The following is a 27382-nucleotide window of genomic DNA, read 5'->3' as shown; positions in this document are numbered from 1 at the left end:
TGCATATATAAGTGAGATCATATGGTATTTGTAAAACAGCCTCTTTTTAATACAGGTTCATGCTTGAACATAAGGTTTTAACTGCCATTTGTATACATCTAGGGCATCACCTCCATATAAAGGTGATTTCTTGAAATATCTTGACAGAATCTAGTATTTTGCTAGAGTTGCTTTCTTTCTGTTCCTCTTGAGACACTTTCCAACAGAAAGAACTCTATACGTGAAGTTATACCACTTAGAAATGAAATGGCAGGTCGCCTGGGTGGCTCAGTTGGTTAAGCATCAACTCTTGGTTTCAGGTCATGATCTCAGGGTTGTGAGATCGAGCCCACATCTAGCTCTATGCTCAGTGCAAAGCTTGCTTGTCCCTCTTCCTCTGCTCTTCCTCCTGCTCTCTCTTTCTCTAAAATAAATAAAATCTTAAAAAAACAAAGAAATGCCAAAATATAACTCCAATATAGTAAAAAATATATATATGTATATATACACACATATATGTATGCATGTGTGTGTGTGTGTGTGTGTGATGATTTTAATTATAAAAGTGAATCAGTAGACACACTTGGAAGGAAATATGTATGCTTTCAATAATAGAGAGTATACCAGTATTTGTAAAATGTGCATTTTAAATAACTTCTGGTACCTCATAGATTATCTCCAAGAAAAAAAATTATAGACAGATGTTAAACTGAATAGTAAGGTAGTAGGAGTCTAAAAATAGTTATTTGGCAAAGTGTCTCTTCATTTTCCAGTGTCGGGAGAAAATTGTTATTAAATTCTAGGATTAAATATGCTGTGCTAATGTGCTGAGTCCATTTACATTTTATGGAATAATTTTATTTGTTCTGCACTAGCTGGCTGGCAGAGAAATTGAACAATGTTTGGTGATGTTTTAAAATTATAATTCCATCAACAACTGTCTTATGGAATCTAAATGTAAATCTGGAAATAAAAAGTGTTGTGTGCTGCATATGACCACTCTGAAGACTGATCTATAATTTTTCCCCACCATTTCCCAGTAGACTTTCCTGGAAAGTCCATTGTCCATTGTTCTGGCAAGCTTCTCTTCATCTTAAATTGTGCTAATATTTAAGAGGAAAACAATGAAGGTTACCAAAAAAATAAATTATCTTTAATTTTTTTAAAGATTTATTTATTTATTTGACAGACAGAGATCACAAGTAGGCAGAGAGGCGGAAGCAGGCTCCTTGCTGAGCAGAGAGCCTGATGCGGAGCTCGATCCCAGGACCTCGAGATCGCGACCTGAGCGGAAGGCAGAGGCCTAACCCACTGAGCCATCCAGGCGCCCCAAAGATAATTCTTAAAAATTGCAATAGTGCAGTGCCTGCGTGGTTCAGATGGTTAGGTGTCTGCCTTTGGTTCAGATTGTGATCCTGGGATGGCCCCATATCAGGCTCCCTGCTCAGCAGGGAGTCTACTTTCCCCTCTGCCTCTGCTTCTCTCCCCTGCTCATGGTCTCTTTCTTTCAAATGAATAAATAAAAAAATCTTAAAAAAAAAATTGCAATAGTAAGAGCACTGAAACAGTACAGAAATGTGGAGAGTAAAAAACGAGTATGTTCTGCAATTGGAATATAGCCCTCAATAATCTTCTCCCACACAAATGATATTATGGAGTCTGACATACGCATATATGTATGCTTTATGTAAAAAGGATATACTGTCACTGGTATTCTGTGACTTTGTTTTTTAACCTTAACAGTAATACCATGACGTTCTTCCTTGTAGGTACATATTGACCTATCTCATTTTTTCCCAAAGGTTATAGAGAATACTGTTTGATAAATGAAAACAAAACAAAACAAACCCCTGTTGATGAGCATTTACTGGATATATGGCTGTGCGTGTGTTTAACTCAACTTGTTTTAGATTATGCAATTAATAGCTGTACAGGATTTTTTAAAAATATTAAACCATGTGGATGGGCCTTCTAGGCACATATCTAAACAATGGTCTTTTTTTTTTTAAAGATTTTATCTATTTATTTCACAGACAGATCACAAGTCAGACAGAGATCACAAGTGGGCAGAGAGGGAGGCAGAGAGAGAGGGGGAAGCAGGCTCCCGGCTGAGCAGAGAGCCCAATGGGGGGCTCGATCCCAGGACCCTGGGATCATGACCTGAGCTGAAGGCAGAGGCTTTAATCCACTGAGCCACCCAGGCGCCCCAACAGTGGTCCTTTTTAATAGTGCTTTTATTTACATTTTCCTTTTCATTACATTTTATTACATTTTCCAGTCATTGTGGGTATAATTTTAAGTAATATATGTATATCTTTATTTCATCAACTTCAGACCCTATGTGTATGATGCTGGACAGCACTCAAGGAGATGCCAAACTCTTGGCATTCTAAAAAGAGATGTTTTAAGAATTTCAGAATTCCCCCAATTCATCCATGCCTCTGTGTCACTTAATTTCTTGCTCAAAGTTCTGTTTAACTTTGAACTGTGATTCTCAGTTGGGAGGCAGAGGAGTATGCTTTCCACAGCCCACCAGCAGAGCCTATCAGATTCTCTGAGGAGGCCTTTTTCGAAGTACACATGCCTTCCTTCCTGCCTCATACGAAAACATGTTCACCTGGTTGAAAAATCATTGCATGTAATTTCAGAGATTATTAGTTAGGAGTGCTTTGGGCAGATTGCGTAGTAGAGAAAAAACAAGTTAAGCTATATATATATGAATGACATATGTATCTCGTGTATATATGTAAAGACCAAGACACTGGTGAACAGTTCTTTTTCAGGTTAAGGGGCATCATTGTCTTAGATCTCTTCATTCTCTGTGTATCCCGTTATTCCATTATCAGCCCCAGCAGAGGACTCTCCTTTCTATCCACTTCACAAGAGTTCCCGTGGAAGCATTAATGAGCATAGCACATCAAAGCAGGGATGTGGACGCCATCCCATAGGTGGGCTCACTGCGGGGATGAATGACGGGCTTCTGCATTCTAGACAAGGGCAAGGCAGATTTATAGCCAGCAAAATTATGATCATGGGGCCCTCAGAGTTCAGTGGAATAGGTGAAACTCTGAGTATTAACTCTTTGTATACCAAACCAAATCCATCATCTTTCGTACCTTTAAACCTGGTGGAAAATTCTTAGAGGTCTGTGAGTTGTCTATGTGGAGATTCATCTGACTTGGTAGAGTGGAGTCTAATAATTGACAATGACAAGGATATGCTTGTCTAAAGGGTTTGTTTCACGGTGCTTTGAGTTTTCACCGCAGCCCATGAGGGCAAGTGAAAAGCCTAAGATGAGAAAAACTAATGGGATTCTCTACCTGTTTTAACTGCAGACTGCCGCTGAATATGTAAAATCGAGACTCCCAGAGGCCCTTAAACAACATCTTCAGGACTACGAGAAGGACAAAGAAAATAGTGTTCTGTCTTACCAGACCATCCTTGAACAGCAGATTCTGTCAATTGACCGAGAAATGCTAGAAAAATTGACTGTATCCTATGATGAAGCAGGTATGTTTGTCTTTAACATACACACACACACACACACACACACATGCACACATGCGCACATGCACACACTATTTTCCCAGCAGAAATGTCTTTATAGACTGGTTAAATTTAGGCCCACTTCTGAGGTAGAAGATGAAGGGCAGACTGGATTCAAAGTTATATAACATGGATTAACAGTAAGTTCCTTTTCTGCAGTTTTAGTATCAAAAATTTCATCAAGAGGTTTCTAAAAATGGCTCTTAAATCAAATCCCTTTAAAACTTTTGCTCTTTTTTTAATGGAGTTTTTTCTGGCCTTTTATGAACCATGTTCTCTTATTGCTTTAATCGTTAAAAGTGTCACTTCAGGTTTGGAAACCAACTAAACGCTCCTACATCTGATAATCTCACAATTGTTACTTCAGGTATTATTTTTTAATTTCCGAGATTTTTCTTTTTTAAAGAGGTACATTTTTTTTTTCCTTGAAGTTTCAAGCTGAACCTGACTTTCTTTTGGTTTAGCTCTTCAGATGAATTCTTAGCCCTAATGCCCCATTGGAGACTTTGTCTCCCTACCTGCCATAAGTTCATCCCATCTAAGGGAGTTTCCTAATGAAGGCATGGACAGACCTCCTTATAACACCATTTTGATCTCTTACAAGGTCTGTCAGCTAAACCCCAATTTTAGTGAAACCAGTACAGTATTACTTGGAATTTAAAAATCTTTAATAAAATTAAACTTTGGAGAAATAGCCTGATTAAGATTGTCATTACTTGCTCCTTCTTCCCTGCAAATGGAGGAAAATATAGGAAAATAGGCTGCTAATGGCCAGATGTTGGTAATATCAATCCCCATTTTAATACCAGGAACTTCTGTCTTCATTTGCACAAGGAAGTTGTTGGTTTGCATTTTATTTTTTTCCTCATGATCTCAGCAGTGCATGATCTCGCTGTGCTGACATTCTTAACATTTGATTTCAAGTTTGGGGAGCCAACAGAAGAGCAAATTTAAAAAAGCAAACATCACACTGCATATGCCTAAGCACTATAGCAATTTTCTAGTTACCGATCTGTTCCCATTTACATTCCACCCTCCAAGACCTTTACATTCCTTTCAGACAGCATCCACACTTCTAGCCCGAGACATCTCTACTCCTCTTGTTCTCCTTTGCTTATTAATTTTCCAGACACATTGACTTCCTTCTGCCTGTTACATGGTTAGTTATTTGATCTCTGTATTTGTCTTAACATTCTTTTCTTTGGAATTCACATTTATCTCCTCTCTCATCCCTAATGAACAAAAGTAAGGCTGTGAACAGCCCAATCAAAATAATATAAATATTCATAGTATCTTAGCAATCTTAGAACTCATATAGTCCACCTACTTCCTGTTACCACAACCATTTTATGATGAGAAAACCAGGACCTGCCTGAAATCACACACATTTCCATGTAGAGCTGGGACTCCGGCTTCCTAATTATGAATCAAGCTGGGCTTTCCCCCACACTCACGCAGGTTCTCATTCCTTCAGAAGGCATTTGTTGAATGTACAGCAATATCCTATATCCTAGGCAGTCAGAAGACAGGGGAGAGGAGAGAGTGTCGAAAAGGCAGGGAGGAATCTGAGATGTAAAAAACACAGATCTTACTGAAAGCTTAGTTGGGGAGCTAAAGCATCTGTGTACGACTTGTGGGGAAAGAATTCCTGAGGAACTGGAGCATAGGCACGTTCCATCATAGCTACGAGCTATCAGAGGTAAGCTGAGGGATGTGGAGTAAAGGAATAGTGAAAGGGGCTCAGATTTTCATCTGGGGCCAGCCTTGTTTAAATCTGAAGGACAAAGGATTTTTGTCCTTCACATGATTTTGTGAAGAGAAGAGAGACAAAGTCTGCGTGGATGCGGGAGCCCAAGTGGACACGAAGGTGACAATGAACATCAGCCTCAACCGCTTCCCACTCAGTTATAACTTCTTCGGGGATCATTTTCCACTCAACCTGCCCTATTGTTAAGCAGTTACTAATCTGCCGAGGTGCTCTTGTACGTGGACTCTAGAGACAAATACTTTGACATGGAAGTTATCGGTAAAGCCTGCAGCGTGAAGCAGTGGAAAGAATACAGGATTGGGAGCTAGGGATCTAAATTGGGCGACTGTTCCTCTAGCTCAATATTAGTATGGTCTTTAGCAAATTTATCTGTTAGAGCCTCTCTTTCTGCGTCTGTTAAGTGGAGCTAATAATATCTCACAGGGTTATTATCATAAAACATAGCAGGTTTTGGGAAGTCTTTAGAAATCATATCGCAAATGCTGTTAATGTTGAATGAGAACAGATCTGGATCTTGTCTGTCCCTCAGACCAGTATAAAATACTCCTAAGAGTGTTTTCTTGACATATAATGTTCACGAAGGCAAAGGGAAAGTTTAAGAAAATGAAATTTAAAAAAAATGATCTTCAGACGCTTTGAGAAGTCAGGCAACATCTATTTGTTAAATCTACTCTGGGCTCAGTTTGCCCTTGGTCATTCCTTTATGAGGTGACACATTTTATGGAGGCTGAGTATATGTATATGAATAATGAGTGTCACTGTGTGTTGTCAGATCAAAAGGTCATACTGCCTCCTCCTCCATTACGCATGTAACAAAGATTTCATTTAAAGAAAGAAAAGAAAATATGAAAAAGATATTGCTATTTAACAGAAAAATATTTCATCATATTACAAAAGAATTGGGATAACAAATTGGTAAATTGGTAAAAATATATACATATATCTTTTATCTTATGTAGATATAGATATATATCTCCAATACTTTCAGGTATAAACATCCTGTATGAAGACACTCATCTGCTTCAACTGCTTAGCTTCTCATGCTATCAAGGCTTTGATGTTCTCACATTCTTTTTTTTTTTTTTTTTAATCTTTTTTTTTAAGATTTTATTTATTTATTTGACAGAGATAGATCACAAGTAGGCAGAGAGGCAGGCAGAGAGAGAGGAAGGGAAGCAGTCTCCCCACTGAGCAGAGAGCCCAATGTGGGACTCGATCCCAGGACCCCGAGATCACGACCCGAGCCAAAGGCAGCAGCTTAACCCACTGAGCCATCCAGGTGCCCCTGTTCTCACATTCTTAATTCAGCTCTCCTGGTTTGAGGAAGTAGTTAATTGTTAATTGGACACTAGCCCGGTCTCTAGAGAGGTTAATTTGTCTTTAATGCTCATCCACTGATAAATCAGTCTGAGTGACTTAATGACAGTTGCCACCATCTGTGGCTTATAAACTTCTAAAAACCAATTAATGAAAAAAATCCTTAGATGCTTGTCTGGAAGCATTGGCTTAGAACCTTTTCTCCCTCCCTTCTCTTTCTTAATCTTTTCTCTTCAGCATTCTCTCTTTTCCTTTAAGTATACATACCTTAATGCTTTACTCACCCACAGTTCAAATATCTGGCAACCTGACATACCTGAAATTTAGCAAAGGAATGGGAAGTAAGGAAACATCACCTGCAACCATCCTTTGTTGCTGAATTCATGGACAAGCTCATATAACAGAGGCTTCAGAGTCTCACCTAGAATCTATATATTTTTATTTTATATTGTTCTGACCAATTAGGTTACATTTTTCCAACGTGATATTTTCTTTTTTAAAATTCTTTTTCTGACTTTGCAGACAAAGATATAAATAGACAGCATGGTATAAGAGGATAATAATTATAAATAATCCTACCATTGTAAACATTCTGGTGTATTTCTCATCAAACATTTTTATAATATGGTTGATATTCTGTGGTTTTATATTCTGCTTTCTTCACTTAACATTAGTATGTAAATGCTTCCTCATTTCATTAAAACTTCTTTATGTGAAGATAATTTTAATGGTGGCACAATATTCTATTCTTGAAAGTACTACTCGCTAAATGTTCCTCTACTATGTTGGACATTTATGGTTTTGGTTTTTGTTTCTGCTGCAATGGATATGGTGGGCATTTGACTGTATTTCATATTACTTTAGAGAATGGACTTTAGAAAACATGAGTTTAAAATTAGAATTAGAAGGTGGTTGGAAGGGGATGATAGTTGGAGCAGAGACACTGAGGGCAGTGAGAAATACGAGTAGAGTGAATCCCCAGAAATCCACAGAAGCAGCTGTCGTATTCTCAGCCTTGCACTATACGCTGTGAAATCAGCATTCATACCCTGTATTATAGAATTGACGTCCTTGATCTTCATAGTAGTGACCTTGACTCACAGACAATGTTAATTATATTTTGTATATAAAAATAGGAATTGTGTAAACCAGTTTAGAAAGATTTTCATCCAAGTGGTTTATTTTTAAGTTTTGACAGGAATAAAGATGTTTTGTGGTATAATTGAAAGAGCTCTTGGAACCAAGAGAGACCCAGACTCTATTCTAACTCTACTGCCAACCAGGTATGTGACCTTGAGTGAGTCACCAAAACTCCCTAAGGCCTATTTTCCCATAAATCAAAGGCATAGGGGCACCTGGGTGGCACAGTTGTTCAAACACCCAACTCAGGGGCGCCTGGGTGCTGCATCAGGCCCTCTGCTCAGCAGGGAGCCTGCTTCCCTTCCTCTCTCTCTGCCTGTCTCTCTGCCTACTTGTGATCTCTGTCTGTCAAATAAATAAATAAAATCTTTAAATAAATAAATAAATAAATAAATAAATGCCCGACTCAGTTTCGGCTCAGGTCATGATTTCCGAGTCATGAGATGAAGCCCCGAATCAAGCTCTGCACTCAGTGAGTATCTGCTAAAGTTTCTTTCTCCCTCTCCCTCTGACCTTCCCCACGCTCATGCTCTTTCTTGCTAAAGTGAATAAATAAATCTTGAATAAATAAATAAATCTTTAAAAGAAGGCATGTGCAGGATCTCATAGATATCCTCCATTTCTAAAACTGTAACTTGTCCCTTGACACTGAAAAAAGGTCAGATTGCCATAGTTTCTTCAAGGTTGTATGTAGTCTCATCTTGAACCTTTTGCTTGCTCTATTGAATGTCTCTTCTCTTCTCATGTAGCCTGTGTAATTTGTACAAAATATCTGACTAAAAAAAAAAAAACTTTCAGCTTTTCTGGCATCTGCACATGAAAATGCCTAGACATACTTTTCTTAGTGGGATGGGGAATGAGACTGTAAGAATCAAGCACTAGATTTGGAAGGAGAGGTTCTGAGCCATCATTCATGGGTTCTCATTAAGACAGCTTAGGTATTTTTATTAGCACTTATTAATACTAAGCAAAATTCAGAGCAAGAAGTAGGATACATTTTGCATTTGATCTATTAATGTTTTTATTTGAATTGAAGTACAGATTCATACACATTTCAGTAGGTTGAATTTAGCAAAGAGACATTTACAAAGAAAGCAGTGGCATGATTTGAGAAGAGATCAAAATAGCATTTCACACTGTCTCACAGAGTGTGATTAACATAAATTTTCTTAATTTGTCATAGCGGGCAAAAGTTAAATAGGGCTGAAATCACAGAAAAGGGAATTTTTCCTTGTATTGTTTATTTTTATGCTGGTATATTATTCTTATTTCTCTAAATAATCTCAAGTTGTTTTTAAGGAGTTTTTTGTTTGTTTTGTTTTTTTAGTTTGGGGATGAATAAATAACCTACACATTCTCTTGTTAAGGATAAAGTGGTGTGGCTTGTAATGCCTTATGTTTGAGGGAATTGTGAGGAGAGTGGGCCCAGTTATTTGAGAATTATATTCTCTGCCTCACACTCAGAAAACCCTTGAGGCATGGGAAACAGGAGTAAAGAGCTGCCCACCTCCTCCTTTGGGAAACAGCCAAATGTACTTGTCGAGGGTGGCCTGCCCAGTCGTGCCATCTCGCTGCAAGCCAAAGACACAGGGGCCGAAGTTACTGATTAGAGCTTCTTCTCAGAGTTAAACCTAAGACCAGTAAGGATTTTATTTCTGTTTGGACAGTTCACTAGAAACCCATTTAGCTTTCCGACTAGCGTATGTTTCCACCTCATAGAAAGAGCACTTCCAAGTAGGAAGTGAAACAGAGTGCAGATGAGAGAAGGACAGCACTCAGCCGGCTGTTTATGGTGTTCATTTGGGCATCGGTTAAAGCTGGGGACCTGCAGATCCATTTACAAGTGTCAGACAATCACCTACAACTTTCCCAGAGGAGGTGAGAAAGAAAGAGAAGCATTACTTTTTCAGCCTTGGCTTTGTGATTCCCTTGATGCAGCTCTGCATTCAAAATTCCCAGGAGCTGTGTCCAAGCAAAGCTACCTGCTGTGAAGATACACCGAGTACTATAATGCACATTGTGGAGAAATAGCTTTTAAAAAGGGTGGAGAATGTGCTCTAAGCAATTTAGGAAGTAGCCAGAGGGTTACCTCCTATTGAGCTTATGTTATTCTTCTTAAAATAGACACTACCTAAAAGTTACACCTACGATTTAATTGAGCCATTAGTGTCAGAGTAATCAGTGATCTCAAAAGGAAAGCTATTTACTGTCATGGGGGAAAAAATGAACACCTATCGGGAAACCAAACCCAGGAAAGAGACTGTGAATTATTTAGGGCCCTTTTGGGTTTTCTAAGAACATAAAAAATGCAGTAAAAGGCATTTGCAGGAAGTTCTTCACTCTAACAAATAGAGTGAATTTCTCAGTATGCTTCTCAAACATGTCCTGAGGGAAGGAGTAGCACTAAGGTTTCCTTACCTTGTATCTTCAATCAGGATCTCATTTCTGGGCTTAAAAGATAGTCTTGCTGGAGCCTTGATGATGGGATTTGGAAAAAAGGGAAAAACAGAGACCCAAAAGAAACTTATTAAGGGAAATTCAGTATTCATTGTGCCACCTGTGAACCAGCTTCTGAATTGTCTCCCTCCCTCCCTCTCTCTCTCTTTCTTTCTAAGTAGGCTCCATGGAACCCAACACTGGGCTTGAACTCATAATCCTGAGATCAAGACCCGAGCTGAGATCGAGAGTCGGGTGCTTAACCGACTGAGCCACCTGGGTGCCCCCCCAACTAATGAAATTCTGTAAAAAATTAAATGTTTTATTTTTCCATTTTAAGAGTAATAGAAATACATTTTAGGATTTTTTTTTTAAATGGAAAAACAGAAGAGGTAATCTCTAATTCTACCACTTAAACGTAACCACCATCTTTAGCATAATTACTTTCACTCATTTTTCTCTGTTGGGTTTTAGTTCTTTATGCCCAATTTTATATATATATATATATAATATATATATTATATATATATTTTATTTAAGACTGAAATGTAGTCATATTTCTCTAGGCTCTTATAAACTACTTGGAAAAGTAATTGGTAATAATTGCATAATAACCTATGGAGTGGATATGCTCTAGTAACAGTTCACATAATCTTTTCATATTTCCAGCACTCAGTGCCTCCCTTTTTTTCCACATTTCAGTTATCATCACCATATAGAATCCCTGAATTTGGAGGTCTGTGAAAAGATGAGAATGGTAATATTATTAACAAAAACATAAAGAGGACTTTTGTAGTGCAGCCAATTATTAGTCATATAACAGTGGGAGCAGAAGACTAAAATAGGTAGTCAGAATCCACTTATAAGCTGAGAACTCTCTGGACAAGGATAACCATGCTAATTTGAATTTCAGTTATAATTCTTCTGTTTCCCCCTTTTTATCGTGGATTTCAAAAGCCAAAAGATAAGGGGTCAGGGAGTAGTAACAAAGTGACCGCCATCTACAAACTAGAAGACTCTAGGCCTTAGCTGTTGGAAAGTATCCAGACATGTGATCTATGAGCCCTGGGGCCAATCTCCACGTCTGTGATGGGACATTGCCCCTCTCTCTGCTTGCTTTCATCCACTGTTAAAACAAAAGGACATTGCATTAGGTATTTTCTTCAGTTGCCCTCAGCTTTACCAATGTGTAATTCTGCCTTTAGTTCATTTGCCATTCATTGGTTTATTTGTGTATTCACACTGTAAACATTGAGCACCTGCAAGCCAGGCATGGTGCCTGCCACTGGGAATGCCCAGGTGACCATGTGGTCCTTCTCCTCAGGTGTGTGTGTGTGTGTGTGTGTGTGTGTGTGCAGAGACAGCATTAGAAACATAGAACTAGAGGACAGTGCAGTCAGTGCTGTAGAGGGTGTGTTGGGAAGATAGTAAATGTGTAGAGGAGGAAAGAATTAGGTTTGGAATGAAGAATGTTCTTAAATCAGAAAATCGTAAGAGAATCCAAATGTCACTTGCAATTTTAAAGGTAGCCTTACTGTGACTAATGCTTTATTTCTTCTTTGCTTCCTGTGATTATACGCCAGAATCTATTCTTGACCTCTGCCATAGCATTACCTTCCACATTTAACTTTATTTTTTAAAAGATTTATTTCTTTATTTGAGAGAGAGAGCACACATGTGTGTGCGTGCGATTCAGGGAAGGGGCAGAGAATCTCAAGCAGACTCCATGCTGAGTGTGGAGCCCTACACAGCATGAGCCAAAACCAAGAGCTGGATGCTTAACTGACTGAGCCACCCAGGTGCCCTCACTTTCCACATTTTACATGTTGTTCTCCAACTAATATTAATCAGCTTAATGAATTAGCTTACATCAATACATTGTCAGCATTGCCTATTTCCTTATGAGATCTCCAAAATTCAAAGAAAAGATAATTCAGACTGAATTTGTAGAAGTGGTATAGCGGGGAGTTATTTTTTTTTTTTTTAAATCACATTCCCCAACTTCATCTTGCATTTCTTTTTTTTTACAATTTTTTTAAAAGATTTTATTTATTTATTTGACAGAGAGAGAGATCACAAGTACACAGAGAGGCAGGCAGAGAGAGAGGGGGAAGCAGACTCCCTGCTGAGCAGAGAGCCTGATGGGGGGCTCGATCCAAGGACCCTGAGATCATGACCTGAGCCGAAGGCAGAGGCTTAACCCACTGAGCCACCCAGGTGCCCCTCTTCTTGCATTTTTAACAGAAACCCTCATATCCACTCTGAAAAGACATTGCTCCAAGTTTTGTAATGTGCAGAATCAAATTCTAGATTTTGAAGAACTTTGCTGAGAATACTGGAAACCGCAAGCTAGCATTGAGATTTAGAATCAGGAAGGGCCACCTCTCGTGATTAAAACATTTCAGTGGAGCTGTGTTTATCTTTCTAATCAAGTTGTCATTGTTTGCCACAAGGGAAGTAATGTTATTACCTGCTCTAAAGTAGTATTTGATTACGAGGACTGAAGAAAATGTGGACACTTCAAAGAAAATAATTGGACCAGGTGGTCACAATTTAGACGGCTTTGGCCAGCCAGAGACAGGCTGCTGATAACTATCTGTATCTCCTCCTCTCCGCACTATTGGAATTTTGTAACGGAGATTCTACAGACTTCGTTGGAATGCTTGTAATAAATTTTAATGAGATCCGAGTTAATTGTAAAACCTTCAGTCTGTAGGGAAAAATAGGATAGTTTTTAAAGTGCCGGAATTTCTAATGTACCATGACCGTCCATTTGCAGTAGCGAGATGTAAGCATAATGCATCCTCTGGCTGACTTTCAGACTCAGTAGATCTGTAATCATAGGCAGCTGGACTGCTGTTTAATGTCATTTTGCAAGAATGTTAAATTTAATCTTTGGGAGCTACTAGACACTCGGAAGTTTCATTTGGTAAATTGCCTTCTGAAAGGCACTGTTTTCAAGCCTCCCTCTCTTGCCTGGGGGAATTCTCTTGTGTGTTTCTTTCTTTAGTTAATGTCCTTGTCTCAAGGCTGTGTGGTTTATTTCTGACGAGGCTGGTGTGATGAAGCTCTACGGTACCTCCCCTCAAGAGCCACCTGAGTGTGCTACTGTCGTTCTGCTGTCATTCCCCAGGAACTGTAAATCAACCACAGAGACGTCACTAGGACCAACACTGTTCGTCCAACACACACGTCCACTGTGTACCGGGCTTTGGCTAAGCGCTGAGAATCTAAGAAATGGGGAAGGACTGCCGACTTTATTTTCCCTTTGAATTTATTGCTAGTGTTGACTGTTGTCTCTGTAAATCTGTCTTCTAAGAGAGACCTGCCTCCAAATGACACCTTAACAGCATCTTCCTTTTCCAAGTCTGGGCTTCCATTCCTCCAATCTCGAGAAGTCCTTCTCGTTCAAGGAGGTAACTAACACAAATGGGACTCTTGTTATTTATATCCTACTTGCTTCCTCAGAGTTGGATTTACATACAATCAATATATACACCCATACAATGATGAAGTTCCAATAAAAATAGAAAAGGAAGGCCAAAAAAGAGAAGGCAGCAAATGTACTAACCATGAAGAACCGACAAAATAAAAACTTTTTCAGTGGGGACAATGTCTTTTCTGGTACTTAAGCTTAGGTAGACTTTTTCAAAAGACACCTTGTAAATGGGACATTGAGCAACATTATCTCAGCCTGGGTTCCCTTAAAGCAGAGCCTAGAACAAAAGGCTCAAGTGCAAGTAGTTAATTTAGGAATGCCTTCCCAAAGAACGAGAGTGAGGGGCTTTGGGAGTAAGAAAGGAAGCAAGGGAAAAGAGAAACAAAGAAAAGCTAATATGAGGACACTTTATGGATTTGGCCTCCCTGGAGGGTGACTGCAGCTTTTGCCTACAAAGGAAGCTTATGAACTGCATTCCAGAATCATCCACCAGGAGGGGAAAGGGGAAGCATTTAGCTACTAGTCCCACTCCTCATTTTTCAACGGTAGTGCCATAGACATGAACTTCTCTGCACTTCTGATTTACCTATGCCTGAGTGCTGAGTGGATTCTGCAGGCTTCCCACACCTTAGCATCAGGGAATCTCCTGGGAAGGAAACAAGTGAGAAATGGCTCAGGGCAAGGCTGTATCTGGGCTGAACCAGTCCTTGCACCAGGGGCCAGGTTAAGAGATAGGACCAAAAGAATGTAAAATGGTACTTAGGAGATGTCCCATAGGAGCACAACAAATGAAATCTTTAAAAAAAAGAAAACTTCATAGGAAACACATGTGAGTTTGTCTTATTGTCATTTCTTGCATAACAACCATCTATAAAAGCCACAGATACATTATTCATGTTTTTCAAAGCTCTGGTATAGCATGTGGCTCTACCCAATGCAGAGAGTGTTCAAATGCATTTATAGAAAAATCTTACAGACAGCAGAACACAAAAGGAGAGGGTATTTTGTTTGATGTAATAGTTGGCAGCTTCCCAGCTCAAACCAAAATAATTGACTAATCCTCATTTTTATGGCTAATGAATTCAAGTACCTGGGCTCTTCAACCCGAGTGGTGCAGTGAGATCCTGCTTTTCACATGTGTAAAAATTAATTACCTCCCGTAGATAACCCACAACAGTGGCAACTCTGGAGAGAAGCTGGGGAACGGACTTACATTTTTATCCTCTTACTGTTTTGTTTCAAATTTTTAACTTTTGTTCATGCATTTTCTATTTTTTTTTAATTTTCAAAAAATAAATAAAATTTCTAGTACGTTTCCCTTCTTATCTTCAATGCTGAAAATTAGAATATAATAAGGCTGAAAGTCATTCTTATTTTCAGTAAAGCTTTTCACCCCTAAGTCATCGGGTATATCCCTGGAATAAGTCAAGAAAGGAACTCAGCAACAAGGTCAGCCATCATGGAACTGCAGTGTCAAGGTCAGAGAAGGTCAGTAGTGAGACCAGCTCAGTACCCTGCCAATGAACACCTGGGCTCCAGGGCTTCTGCCATAGGGTTCTTAGAAGTCTTTGTGTCCTGAGCCAGCATTGGTGCCAGAGTACAGTGTGAGCTAGCCGTATGGGGGCGAGGAGGCGGGGAAGTTTACCTGAAAGAGAATAGGACTCATGGACAGTAAGCTGATGTGGATTCTTCTTTTCTTTTGTTTCAAATTTTTATTTAAATTACAGCTAAAATATAGTATAACATTGGTTTTGGAAGTAGAATTTAGTGATTCATCACTTACGTATATCACCCAGCGCTCATCACAACAAGTGCCCTCCTTATTTGCAGGTGCGGTCTTTTGGGAGTTGATTAGGTCATGAGAGCAGCACCCTCTGGAATGGGCCCACCCATTTAGGCCAACTCCCAACCACCTCCCTCCATCAAGCCTCAGTTTGTTTTCTATAGTTAAGAATCTCTTATGGTTTGTTTCCTTCTTTATTTTTTCCCCCTTGCCCTAGGCTCATGTTTTGTTTCTTAAATTCCACATGAGTGAAATACAATTGTCCTTTTCCGATTGACTTATTTTGCTTAGCATAACACCTACTAGGTCCAACCATATCATTGCAAATGGCAACATTTCATTCTTGTTGATGGCTGAGTAATAAATATATCGTTGTATATATGTACCACATCTTCTTTATCCATTCATCAGGTGTTGGACACGTGGGCTCTTTCCATAGTTTGGCTATTGTGATAATGCTGCTATAAACATCGGGATGCATGAGCCCCTCTGAATCTGGATTGGATTCACCATTTTCTGATCTTCTCCCTGGTAGTTGCCTCTGCCTCACCTGCACCTGATTTTCCTGTGTCTGACAAGTTACCTGATTTGCTGCTTTACCTGGCGTTTTCGTCTAATTCTCTTTCCCAAACTATAGCCAAACCTCTACTGATTTTCTTGCAAGGAAGTAGTAACACAATGAAAAGAGCTTGGGCTTTGAATCCAGATTGGCTTCAAGATAATTTCTTACGATAATATCATGCCTTATGGGGCTTTTTATGAGGATTAAAGATAATGTATAGAAAATGATGGACAGAGGGTAGATGCTCTAAGTGATGGCCTTTCTGTTATTCCCTTTGTTGTTACCTAACTTGGCATAATTTTAGTTTGGTATACAAGGGCATTTTTCAGACCCCTTCAAGGTAGAGAGGATTACTTATTTTCTACTGTGCGGAAACTAACTTCTCACAGATGGCACAACAAAAACCAGCAAAATACTAGCTCTGTCAACCTCCTCTTTCTTCCTTGTGCTGTCCTGAATGGAAAAGCATTTCCTCAAGTGTATTGGTACTCTGTTTTTGGTTTTGCTTTTTCCTAATCCTATGTATTAATTACCTCTTGCTGCATAACAAATCCAAAACTTAGCAGATTTAAACAATAACTGTTTATCATCTCGCACAGTTTCTGAAGATCCAGAATGCTGGTTGGTTTTCTTGTGAAGTTGCAGTCAAGTTGTCAGCCAGGACTGCAGTCTTTGAAGACTGGGCTGGAATTACTGCTTTCCAGCTTACTCACGTGGCTCTTGGCACAGGCCTCAGTTCTTTCCCCATAGCTTCTCCACAAGCTTCCCTCTAAGAGATCTAAGAGAGAGCAAGGGAGTACCCAATGTTGAAGTAGCGATCTTTATAACCTAATATTGAAAGTGACATACCGTGATTTCTGCCATATGCTATTGGTTACAAAGACTGACCCCAACTCGGTGCAGAAGGGGACCACACAAGGGTATGAATACCAGGAGGTGGGGATCACTGGGGGCATCTTGGAGGCGAGGTACCATGGTCTGAGTTGTAAAAGTATCTACTCTTAACTCGTCCAGCTCCTTCGCCTCCCTTCTCGTCCTGGCCTCTCATTTTCTCATCCATACCTTTACACCGCTTCCCTTAAGTCCAAAGCCAGAGCGTTCAGCCCCACACTCAGCACTTGGATAGTCTTAGGATTGTTTAGACCTAGCATTCTTTCCCACAACTACATCTTGTGTTTTGTTTGGCCAGTGCCAATGCCATCAATGTATCCGTTGTTAAATATTTTGAATATTACTTCTGACCCTTCTCATTGATGATGAACTTTCCTTCTAGAACTTCCTAATAAATGCCTAGTATCTTAGTCTGTTCAGGCTGCTGTAACAAGTGCCACAGACTGGGTGGTTTTATAAACAACAGAAATTTATTTTTCACAATTCTGCACTCTAGAGTTTGAGATCAAGATGTCAGCATGATCCTGTAAGGGCCCTACTCTTGCCCATAGACTTCTGCCTCCTCATTGCAACCTCACACAGTAGAAGGGGCTAGGAAGCTCTCTCTGGCTTTTTTTTTTTTTTTTAAAGATTTTATCCATTTATTTGACAGAGAGAAAGATCACAAGTAGGCAGAGGGGCAGGCAGAGGGGCAGGCAGAGAAAGAGGGGGGAAAGCAGGCCCCCCTGCTGATCAGAGAGCCCAATGTAGGACTCGATCCCAGGACCCCTAGATCATGACCCGAGCCGAAGGCAGCGGCTTAACCCACTGAGCCACCCAGGCACCCCTCTCTGGCTTCTTTTAAAAGGATACTAAACCCATTCCAGAGGGTGCTGCTCTCATGACCTAATCAACTCCCACCTGCAAATAACATCATATTAGGATTTCAACAGGAGAATTTGGCGGGGGGAAAAATATCTGGGCCAGAGCCTTCAGGTTTGTCTGCAGATATAAAACTACAGCTTCAATTTCACAGCAGTATCCTAACTGTTTCAAGATGAAGGCACTGGGGGACGCCTGGGTGGCTCAGTTGGTTAAGCATCTGCCTTCGGCTCAGGTCATGATCGCAGGGTCCTGGGATCAAAAACTGCATTGGGCTGCCTGCTCAGCGGGAGTCTCCTTTCTCCCTCTACCCCTACCCCTCCTGGTGCTTTCTCTTTTTCTCTCTGGAAAATAAATAATATCTTAAAAAAAAAAAAAAGGATTAAAAAAAGGATACTATCTCTAGCTGATAGTAGTTTCTGTCTCTGTCTCTCCTTTGTCATTCCCTTACTTTATTTTTCTTTCTTTGTTTCTTTCCTTTAGCTAGCTATGTTCTAAAATTCATCACATTTGAATTTTTTGTATTTATTAGATAATTTGAGGATCTGTTCTGTTTTTCATTTTCAAAATAGATGAATAGAATAGCTAGAGAAATTATTTTTACATTTGACCCAAGAGTTGCCCTCAGTGAAGAGTTTCCTCTCCTTTATTTCTTCTTGGCTGCCTTCTCTTTTGTGTAGAGGAAAAGTAAAGAAGCAAAAATGAAGAAGTCACTGAATTTGTCTGTCTTTTCCACTCTTTACTATACCATCATTCCCCATGCTTGTGGGCTTCTCCTCTCCTGCCACATTACCACCTCAGAATTCTTTGCTCCTAGAGAAAACAGCAGTAAACAAGTGAGTCTCTCGTTGTGTTAGTGTTAGTGCAAGAAGAGGATGGAACTGAAAAAGAACTTTCCCCCACATACTACAAACTCCTTCATTGTGGCAGATTTTTTTTAAGGTTTTTGGGGTTTTTTAAGATTTTTTAGATTTTTTTAAAGAAGATTTATCTATGTATTTGAGAGAGAAAGAGAGAGACAACACACACGAACAGGTGTTGGGACAGAGGGAACGGGAGAATATGCAGCAGACTCCCTGCTGAGCCCAGAGCACCACAGAGGGCTCCATCTCAGGACCCTGAGATTATGACCTGAGCCGAAAACTGTAGTTGAACACCAAACTGACTGAGCCACCTAGGTGGCCCTGTGGCTAGATTTTTTAAAAAATGTTTTGAGAAAAGTGTTATTTTTGAGAGAATGCACTTTTTTTTTTTTACCTACCACTCTTTTAAAATTGCTTTCTGATCTACACGAGATTCAGTCTGAGATTAAAGAGCTAAGAAAATTAAAATGACCTCACCAAATTAGAGATGTGTTTGATTTTTGCACTTAGACTTTACTTATCTGGAGGCCTACATGTGTTTTAAAATCATACCTGAAAATGTTATGGGCCTGGTGTAATTGCATTTGCAAATAAAATGTGGGAAGGTCGAGTGCTCAGAGTACAATTAGGCGTGTTAATTTTCCATTTTGGATGTAATGTCAGAACGTCAAGCCTCTTCAGCTGGCTGTACTTCCTCGTAAACCTTACCCCTGTAGGGGAAATCAGTATTCCAGAGCCACCAAAGAAAATGAGCTTGTCTAAAAATAGTTGCCTGTTGAGAAGATTTTAGAAGATTTTTTTTCCTTTGTAATATGAAAGCTTTACAAAATGGAATGAGGTCATACATGACAGATGTGGTCAAGTCCACTTCTAATCTGTAAATCCCTGAGTAGCTGCAGTTCTGTTAATTTTTAAATGGCTTTTTTAAAGTCATACTAGATTTATGACCTCCTCAGCATTATCTCTGTTTCTAAACTTTTGGGGGTACTCGGTTGCATTCTATGCTTTGGCGACACTATTCACTGTTGTGCACTGGGTCCTACTTACTCGAGGCTCAGAGGAGGTTCTGTTTTGCTCTGTTTTTGTTTGTTAGAAATTGTTTCCTAACAGCCCAAAATAATAAAATTGGTTTACTATAATACTCTACAGTAGTGGTTTTCAACCAGGGAAAATTTTTTAACACATTTACCCTTCTCCTGACATTTGGCAATGTCTGGAGGCGTTTTTAGTGTCACAACTGAAGAGAAGGAGTCAACATGGAGGACCAGTGGTACTTATTGGGTAGAAACCAAGGATGCTGGTAGAATTTACTGGAATGTACAGGACAGCCCTCACAGCAAAGAATTATCTGGCCCAAAATGCTGCACTGAGGATGAGAACTGGTTTGGAACAGGCGTTCTCAACCTTGGTGGCATATTAGAATCATTTTGGGGGGACTTATGCCCCGACTGCACTCAGACCGATTAAATCAGAATCTCTGAGCAGTGGGACCCAGGCGTCAATCTTTTTCAAATCTCCCCAGGTGATTCCAGTGCACAGCCAAGGCAGAGAGCCGCTACTTTAGAGCAAACAATTTTGGAGGGCAAGTCTAGCGTAAGGCATCATCCCAGATGGTTTCCTTACTAAAAGACCTGAAAGGGCCTTATTTAAATGTGATTTGATGTATGGGCAATGTCCCATTTGTAGTATTATTGTGAGATTCAAGTGAGTTTGTGGGAACGTTTTATATTCTCTAAAGCCAGCACTTAGGGGCGCCTGGGTGGCTCAGTGGGTTAAGCCGCTGCCTTCGGCTCAGGTCATGATCCCAGGGTCCTGGGATCGAGCCCCGCATCGGGCTCTCTGCTCAGCAGGGAGCCTGCTTCCTCCTCTCTCTCTGCCTGCCTCTCTGCCTGCTTGTGATCTGTCTCTGTCAAATAAATAAATTTAAAAAAAAATAAAAAAAAAAAAAAAAAAAAATCTATAAAGCCAGCACTTAAAGCATCAAGAACTTCTATTGTCATGGCCATATTGGAAGTTCGTTTTCTGAACCTTGGTTCTGTGTAGTAAAATATGTTCTTTCTCCTGGTGGTAAGTGGAGATAACAAGTATTTGTTAGGTAGCTTTAGTCAGGGAAGCTCACTTAGTTAACATTTGGGATGTTGGGAGCATTGATTTATTTTCCTCAGAGGTCTCTGATGTGTTTTTATGACTTGGTGAACAAGCCTCATCGTTTGTGTCTATCTGAATCCATGTGCTAGGCAAAGCAACTGGATCTAATAAGACTTTTTGCTTTGAATATGTCCTCCCATATCCCTTTCTTAACCATGTTCTCTCACTGAAAACCAAATTTTCAAATGCATGGACAGTCACTCTAAACAAATAAATATTCTCTAAGTATTTATAATGTATACTTTTTATTAATGTGTAATTTTTAATTTTACTTTAAGTGCTTGTGTTGATGGCACAGGTCCTCAGGGAACCCCGAACCAGCTCCCCAAAAAACCATAAATGCATCTCAAAGCTTTTGACAGTGAAGGGTAAATTGAACTATTCTTAGTGATGTATTATATTGTTGAAAGCATTCCATTTATAAAAATTAGCATATGCTTGCCTAGTGGATGATAAAACTGTTTTTGTCCACATTTGTCCCAAAGCCTCACAGGAGATCAGATTGCCCTGCTCTGGGTCCTCTACAGGAGTAGAGTGTGGTGTAACTCATGGAGAACCATCTAAAGTTTGGGTCATTAATCTGCTCTTCTACCTGTGTCCCACAAGCCTGTCAGTAGGTGCTGGACAGCAGTCAAAGGACATGGGAATAAGGAAGAAAGTGGTAGTGACCCCAGAGCCCAGGGACTGTCTGTGTTCTGCTGGTTTGTCAGTTTCTTCAGACAGGATAGGGAGAGGCCCAGTTTTCCTGTGGGCCAAGGCTTACATAATTTGGAGAATACTCTTTAAGAAAAAAGAATAAAAATCAGGTACAAAATGCAGATTTTGTTTTTTTAGAATGAGAAAAAAAAATCACAATAACTTGCAAATTTAAAGAGGTAACAAATATACAAATATGACAGAACCTAGAAAATAACATTTTTATTTTTTATTTTTAAAATTTTATTTTTTTACTTAAGAAAGAGAGAGCAGGCATGATGGGGAGGGGCAAAAGAAGAGGGAGAGAGAATCTCCAGCAGATTCCATGCTGAGTGTGGAGCCCAACACACAGCTTAATCTCACGACCCTGAGATCACAACCTGAGCTGAAACCAAGAGTCAGATTCTTAACTGACTGCACCACCCAGGTGCCCCCCCAAAATAATATTTTTAGTCATTGCCTAATATATGCTCTAGTCTGACATATGCTTTATTTTTTCCACACTTTTGGCATACTCTTTGTTTACCTCTTCTTATAATGATGCGTTTGTAACATTATTTCCTCTAGAGGGACTAAGAAGATAATTTAGCCTCTTCTTTAGAATGGTTGAACAAAATTTGAAGGATTTTATTTTGTTTTGTTTTTTAATTGTTTTAGAAAGTCTCCTTCAGCTTTTCAACTTGTTATTGGTAATGTCATGTCAGTTTTGAGAATTGCTGCCAAACCTGGGAAGAACTCAATCAAAGTTTCTTACATGCATGAGCTGGAAGATTTTAGGTCATTTGAAGTTTTCTGATGCAGTGGCTAATCATAAATACTCCTTGAATTTATAATACTCATAAAGCGATTGGTTATTATTGTCCTTGTTGTAATGGCGTGTTATGAGTTTTATTTATCTTCATTGAATGTCAGATTACCAATAAGAACGTACTGAGATGTAATGGAGCAAGGCCTTTTTTTTTTATTAGTCTTATTTTATTCTGAGAGAGAGAGAGGGAGCAAGCATAGGAGCAAGGGAAGGGGCAGAGGGAGAGAGAGAGAATCTCAAGGCAGACTCCCCACTGAGCACAGAGCCAGATATGGGGTTCATTCTCACGACCCTGAGATCATGACCTGAGCTGAAAATAAGAGTCAGCTGCTTAACCAACTGAGCCACCCAGGCGCCCCTGAGAGAGGCCATTATAGGTCAAAGGAGAGCAATGGTATGATCTGGCAAAGGCCTGTTGTCCAGTTTGGATGCAGTGTAGTGTACAAGTAGGGAAGCAGTGGGGAAGAGGTCTAGGAAGTTGTTCTGGAGCCAGGCAGGCAAGGGGGAAAGTGTCAAAATTGGCAGGTGCCTCAGGATAGACTGTCTGGTGTGCTTTTAATGTAAGAAGTGCAAGGCCATTGGTGGACCATGGAGCATATAAAAGCAGCATGGTGTAATATTAGTGTCACTGGCCAGAGAGCCAACCAAATTCTGATTTGAATCCTCAATCTTCCCCCAATGGGCCTGCGAAAACTCGCTAGCAAAACCCTAGTTATATGTGAAGGTAACTGCAAGCTACATAAATATATTTCACTATGCTCAAACTTGATATATCCTGGACTCAAGTGCCTCTTAGCTTCCTCCCCACTGGAGGCTAATCTAACCTCCTTCTATACAGGGAAAATAAAACCAAGGGCTGTCAGAGTAAAGAAAGACAGTGGTCTTACCTGATTACTTCTTACTTCAAACATCTTCTCCAGATTTTCCAAAAACATATAATGCAGGCCTTAGACAGGGCTTGTGCAAGGATGAGCCCTCAACTTTAAGCCTCATTATTTCAAGTAAATCTGCCTCTGGTCAGGGCTGATTCTTTCCTTCCTCTACAACTTCAGAATCAGACAGGCGATTTTTAATGCAATTATATTGATAGTTACTATCATTTCTGACAGTGATGTAGGAAAGAAATACTCTGATTACATTTTAGATTAGGTCATAAAACCCAAGCAAAGGAACATAAATGTCTGATATTAAGATTCAAGGCAGAAGAAAGGCTGATTATTCAGGGCAGGTCAGTATTGAACACCAATCACAGCATGGCCAGCCACCCCCTCCAACCAAAAGTGAGAGTTGATGACAGGAAAAAGTGCATCATCGTTTAAGCAGTAATTGATCTTAAGGTTTCTAGAAGAAAGCAGAGTTGTAGGAATGGGAGGCCCATAGCAACTGACATCTGGGCAGTGTATATTTTGTCCTGAATCACGCAGATATGAACCCTGCTCCAGACACCTATTTAGCTGTGGGAAGCAAAAGCTAGGGAAAGGCACTCATTAGTATTTTTTTTTTAAGATTTTATTTATTTATTTGACAGAGATCACAAGTAGGCAGAGAGGCAGGCAGAAAGAGTGAGGAGGAAGCAGGCTCCCTGCCAAGCAGAGAGCCCGATGCGGGACTCGATCCCAGGACCCTGAGATCATGACCTGAGCGGAAGGCAGCGGCTTAACCCACTGAGCCACCCAGGCACCCAACACTCATTAGTATTTTAAAACCATACCTTCATAAAAAAGAATTAAAATGTTTGCATATCTTCTAAAAAAAATTTTGAAAACTACAGAGTCCTCTTACACATTTATAAAACTTTACACCATACGTTTTAATAGTTTTAGTGGTTACAAAGGATATAATTTCTGGCATACTACATATAAGCTTTAAATATTTTAATCCAAATCTTGAGCCACATATTTGGATCATAAAATTTTGAGAAATGGCTAACTTTTAGCTTACTGTTAAAGCCAGTCCTTACTGTCAAACAAAAGGGCCAAATCAGACTTACTTTTCTATCAGAAAATGCCCGTGTTCATTTTCCAACTTAAAGATATGAAAACAATTCTCTGTAAAAGTCATCTTATGTCTGAATTCTCATTCTAAGATTGATAGCTAGATGATGGATGAATGGACGCATGCATAGAAGGGAAGAAAGGAAGATGGGGGGAGGGAGGAAGATGGATGGGTAGATCATCATCTGGGTGACACCTTGCCCTAAACATGTCTGCCAGGTGAAAGAACGCACTTTCAAATCCTTCCTTCGACCTCCAGTAAGTTTTTATACTCTGAGCACTGTTACACTGTAAGATTCTGATGAATGTGGGAAATCCTGTTCTTTGCAATGTGGAAGGAGGGCAGATAGGAAGGAAGATGGGGAATGAGAACCATCTCAGGCCGACCAAAGTTACGAAAGAAAGGGGTCTGTGGAATGGGAGGATTATTAGAAGAATAGAATCTTTGGGGGTCTTAAGGAAGAGCTGAATAGGCAGAGCTAGAGAAGGATATAAGGAAGGCAGCTCTGGAAGCTCTCACAGGAGTATGCAGATCGTCATTCGGGGGCTCTGATAGGCATGTGTTTGGGCGTTTAGTCACTACTGCTATGTAACAAACTACCCCGAGTTCTCTGTGTGTGTGGGACCTCACAACATTTTATTGTGCTCATGGATTCTAGGGGTCAAGGCGTAAGGGGAATGGCTTGTCTTTGCCTCTTGTTGTGCGGGGCCTCAGCTAGAAAGACTTACATGGCTGGGGACCTGGTGCTGGAGAGGCCACTTTCAAGATAGGTTCTTCATATTTAAATTTCTAGTACCTCAGTGTAGGAATGGGCTTCCCTTGTACTATTGGCCACAGTGTCTACACATGGGCTTGGTTAGTTTGGAGGCCAAAAGATAATCAGACTTTTTATATGGCAATGTAGTGTTTTGGGAGGAAGTGTCCTAAGAGGGGGGTATCTGAAGAATGATCATTGATCCAGGTAGAAGTTGCTTGCCTTTTTGATCTACCCTGGGAGTCACTTCTGCCAAATGCTATTGGTCAAAGTAGTCAAAACCCCACTCAGATCCAATGAAAGGTCAGAGGCTCCACCTTTTCTTGAACTAGGGAGTCTGATTGGCTCAGCTCATTCAGAGGATCATTCCTCTGGTCCTGCCTGCTCTGGCCAAAGGGGCAGGCTTACCAAATTAGTCCAAAGTCTCTTCCCTGGCTCTGAAAGAAGCAGGCTGTCTAAGAGGAGTTCATGAATGAGAAGGAAATAATGAGATCTCTAGCATAGAGGCTGTCCAGAGTGGTCACCATATTACTGCCTTCCAGAAGCAGTCTGGTGCATAGAGGGGACCTGGGCAAGAGAGAGGAAGAGGCAAATGTTATGAGGTAACTGAAGCTCCTGGGAGGCACTGATTCTGTCAAGAGGAAGACATTGAGTTATTTTTTTTTTAAATGACCTCGACAAGGAAGTGAGGTCTGAGAGGATTCAGGTTAAGCCATAAGTGAATGATATGAGAAAATCAACCTTGTTTTTGAAAGGAGAACAGTTTTGACCTTGAGGAAAATCAAAGAATGATAGAACCATTTAACAGCTGCTACAGATTTCCGACTTTTAGAAGCAGATGTTAAATATCAGATTTTCTTGGCTTTTAGCATGTCAGTCCCGGTCAATAATTAACAACACCGAATGAAACATCTTTCTGGAGATTCTCAAGCTGCTTAACTGATCAGCTTAGCTGAGCCTAGCATCCTGGGGTAGTAAGCAAAGGGAAAATATGGTTCCAATTTTGGTGTGTGTGCTACTAGAGCAGGCACTAAAAAAGAAATAAAATGTCTTCTGATCTTCCTTTCTGCTTAGGAGAACTAATTCATAGGGAGGCTGAGAGACTTTCTCAGGGTCTCAGAACAACCTATGAGTATAGAATAGCCAGTCTTTAACTACCAAAGCTTTCCTGGGAGCCACAATTTTATGCTCTACTAACCTGCTTCTTCTGTTCAGATAGAATTTATAGCAGTAGTGCAGTTAGCTGAAGATGTCTGTGTGATTCTTCATGCTTGAGAAGAGGCCAGGGAATGTCTGTGGATCTCATGAGTAGCCAATTTTAAGGATAACCAGAACCTTTACTAGAAAAAAAAAAAATTGCTATGGGAAGGAAGAAGGCATGGTTCTTTTGTAGAAAAGAACAAACCAGAGCTGGCTAGTATAAAACCCAATGTATTGATTCAAGTGAATGCCGTTAAGAGGGGGGAAGGAGGAAATAGCCTGAAATGAACTGAACAATTCCTTAGGAAAATCTGTCACCTGAAGACTTTGAGAACTTCAGTGCCTCATGTTGAAGTTTCCTTTCATATCAATATTTCGTAATCCATTTACTTTGGATCTCTTTACTGCCCATTTTTCCTTTTTTTTGCTTTAATTTTTATCATACCAAGTCCTGTAGCCCAATATGATGATTGCCCTGTAATAAGTTCCTCTAGAAATGGGAACAGTTTAAGTATTTCTATTAATACACTAAAACAGTAATTCTCATCCTTACAAAACCAACACGTTCTTTTTATAACAAATATTTTATAACATTCTACTTATCATCTTGAAATGAAATTCAGAAATTCATGTGCATGATGTTTTTAAAATTCAGTGAAATGTCCTAATAATACAACAGTTATGAATGCAGACTGGTGACTGGGTTGTTTTGACAGCTCAAATACAAGAAGTGGTTCTGTTGTTGATGAACTTATTTTTCCAAGATGGAGCTAACTCTTCGTAAAGTTCTGAACAAAACAAAGTGGAAGTTCCTCTTCATTTTCACAGTGGTTGCTGCATTACTGGAAAATTCAATGTATAGCAAAACCATCCCCCAAACACTTTTTGTTAACATGAAAAGCAGAAGGGCCAGGCTTATGTGGTTACAAACAGGTTTTTCACTTCTATTATTTGCAAGTTGCATATGACCATAGGAAAGTCTTTGTTTTGTAAGACTGTCCATTGTGTTGCAGAATATCTAGTGTCACTGTCCCTTGGTTTTAATTATGTGTGTGGAACTCACAGTTCCTGTGACAACCAAAAATGTCCCCACAAATATTCAGAATGCCCCCATTCAGAACCAGTGCTCTAGAGTCTGGAACAGAGGTGAAGAATGAAGTTCAGATGAAAGATGTGAGTCTTTGAGTCCATTTTGA

The 27382-nt window shown here is 39.8% G+C and overlaps 1 protein-coding gene across 1 annotated transcript in view; it reads left to right on the top strand.

The window, feature by feature from the left end:
- Positions 1–27382, top strand: part of PPM1L (protein phosphatase, Mg2+/Mn2+ dependent 1L) — a 285019-nt gene that overhangs the window by 191311 nt on the left and 66326 nt on the right. The window contains exon 2 of the mRNA XM_059163620.1: positions 3315–3489. Within this exon, the coding sequence (XP_059019603.1) occupies positions 3315–3489 (175 nt within the window). The remainder of the gene's footprint in view (positions 1–3314; positions 3490–27382) is intronic.

The sequence above is a fragment of the Mustela lutreola genome, chromosome 2 (genome assembly GCF_030435805.1).
Source record: "Mustela lutreola isolate mMusLut2 chromosome 2, mMusLut2.pri, whole genome shotgun sequence".
In the NCBI taxonomy this organism is placed as follows: domain Eukaryota; kingdom Metazoa; phylum Chordata; class Mammalia; order Carnivora; family Mustelidae; genus Mustela; species Mustela lutreola.
This window is presented reverse-complemented; position numbering and strand designations above follow the sequence as displayed.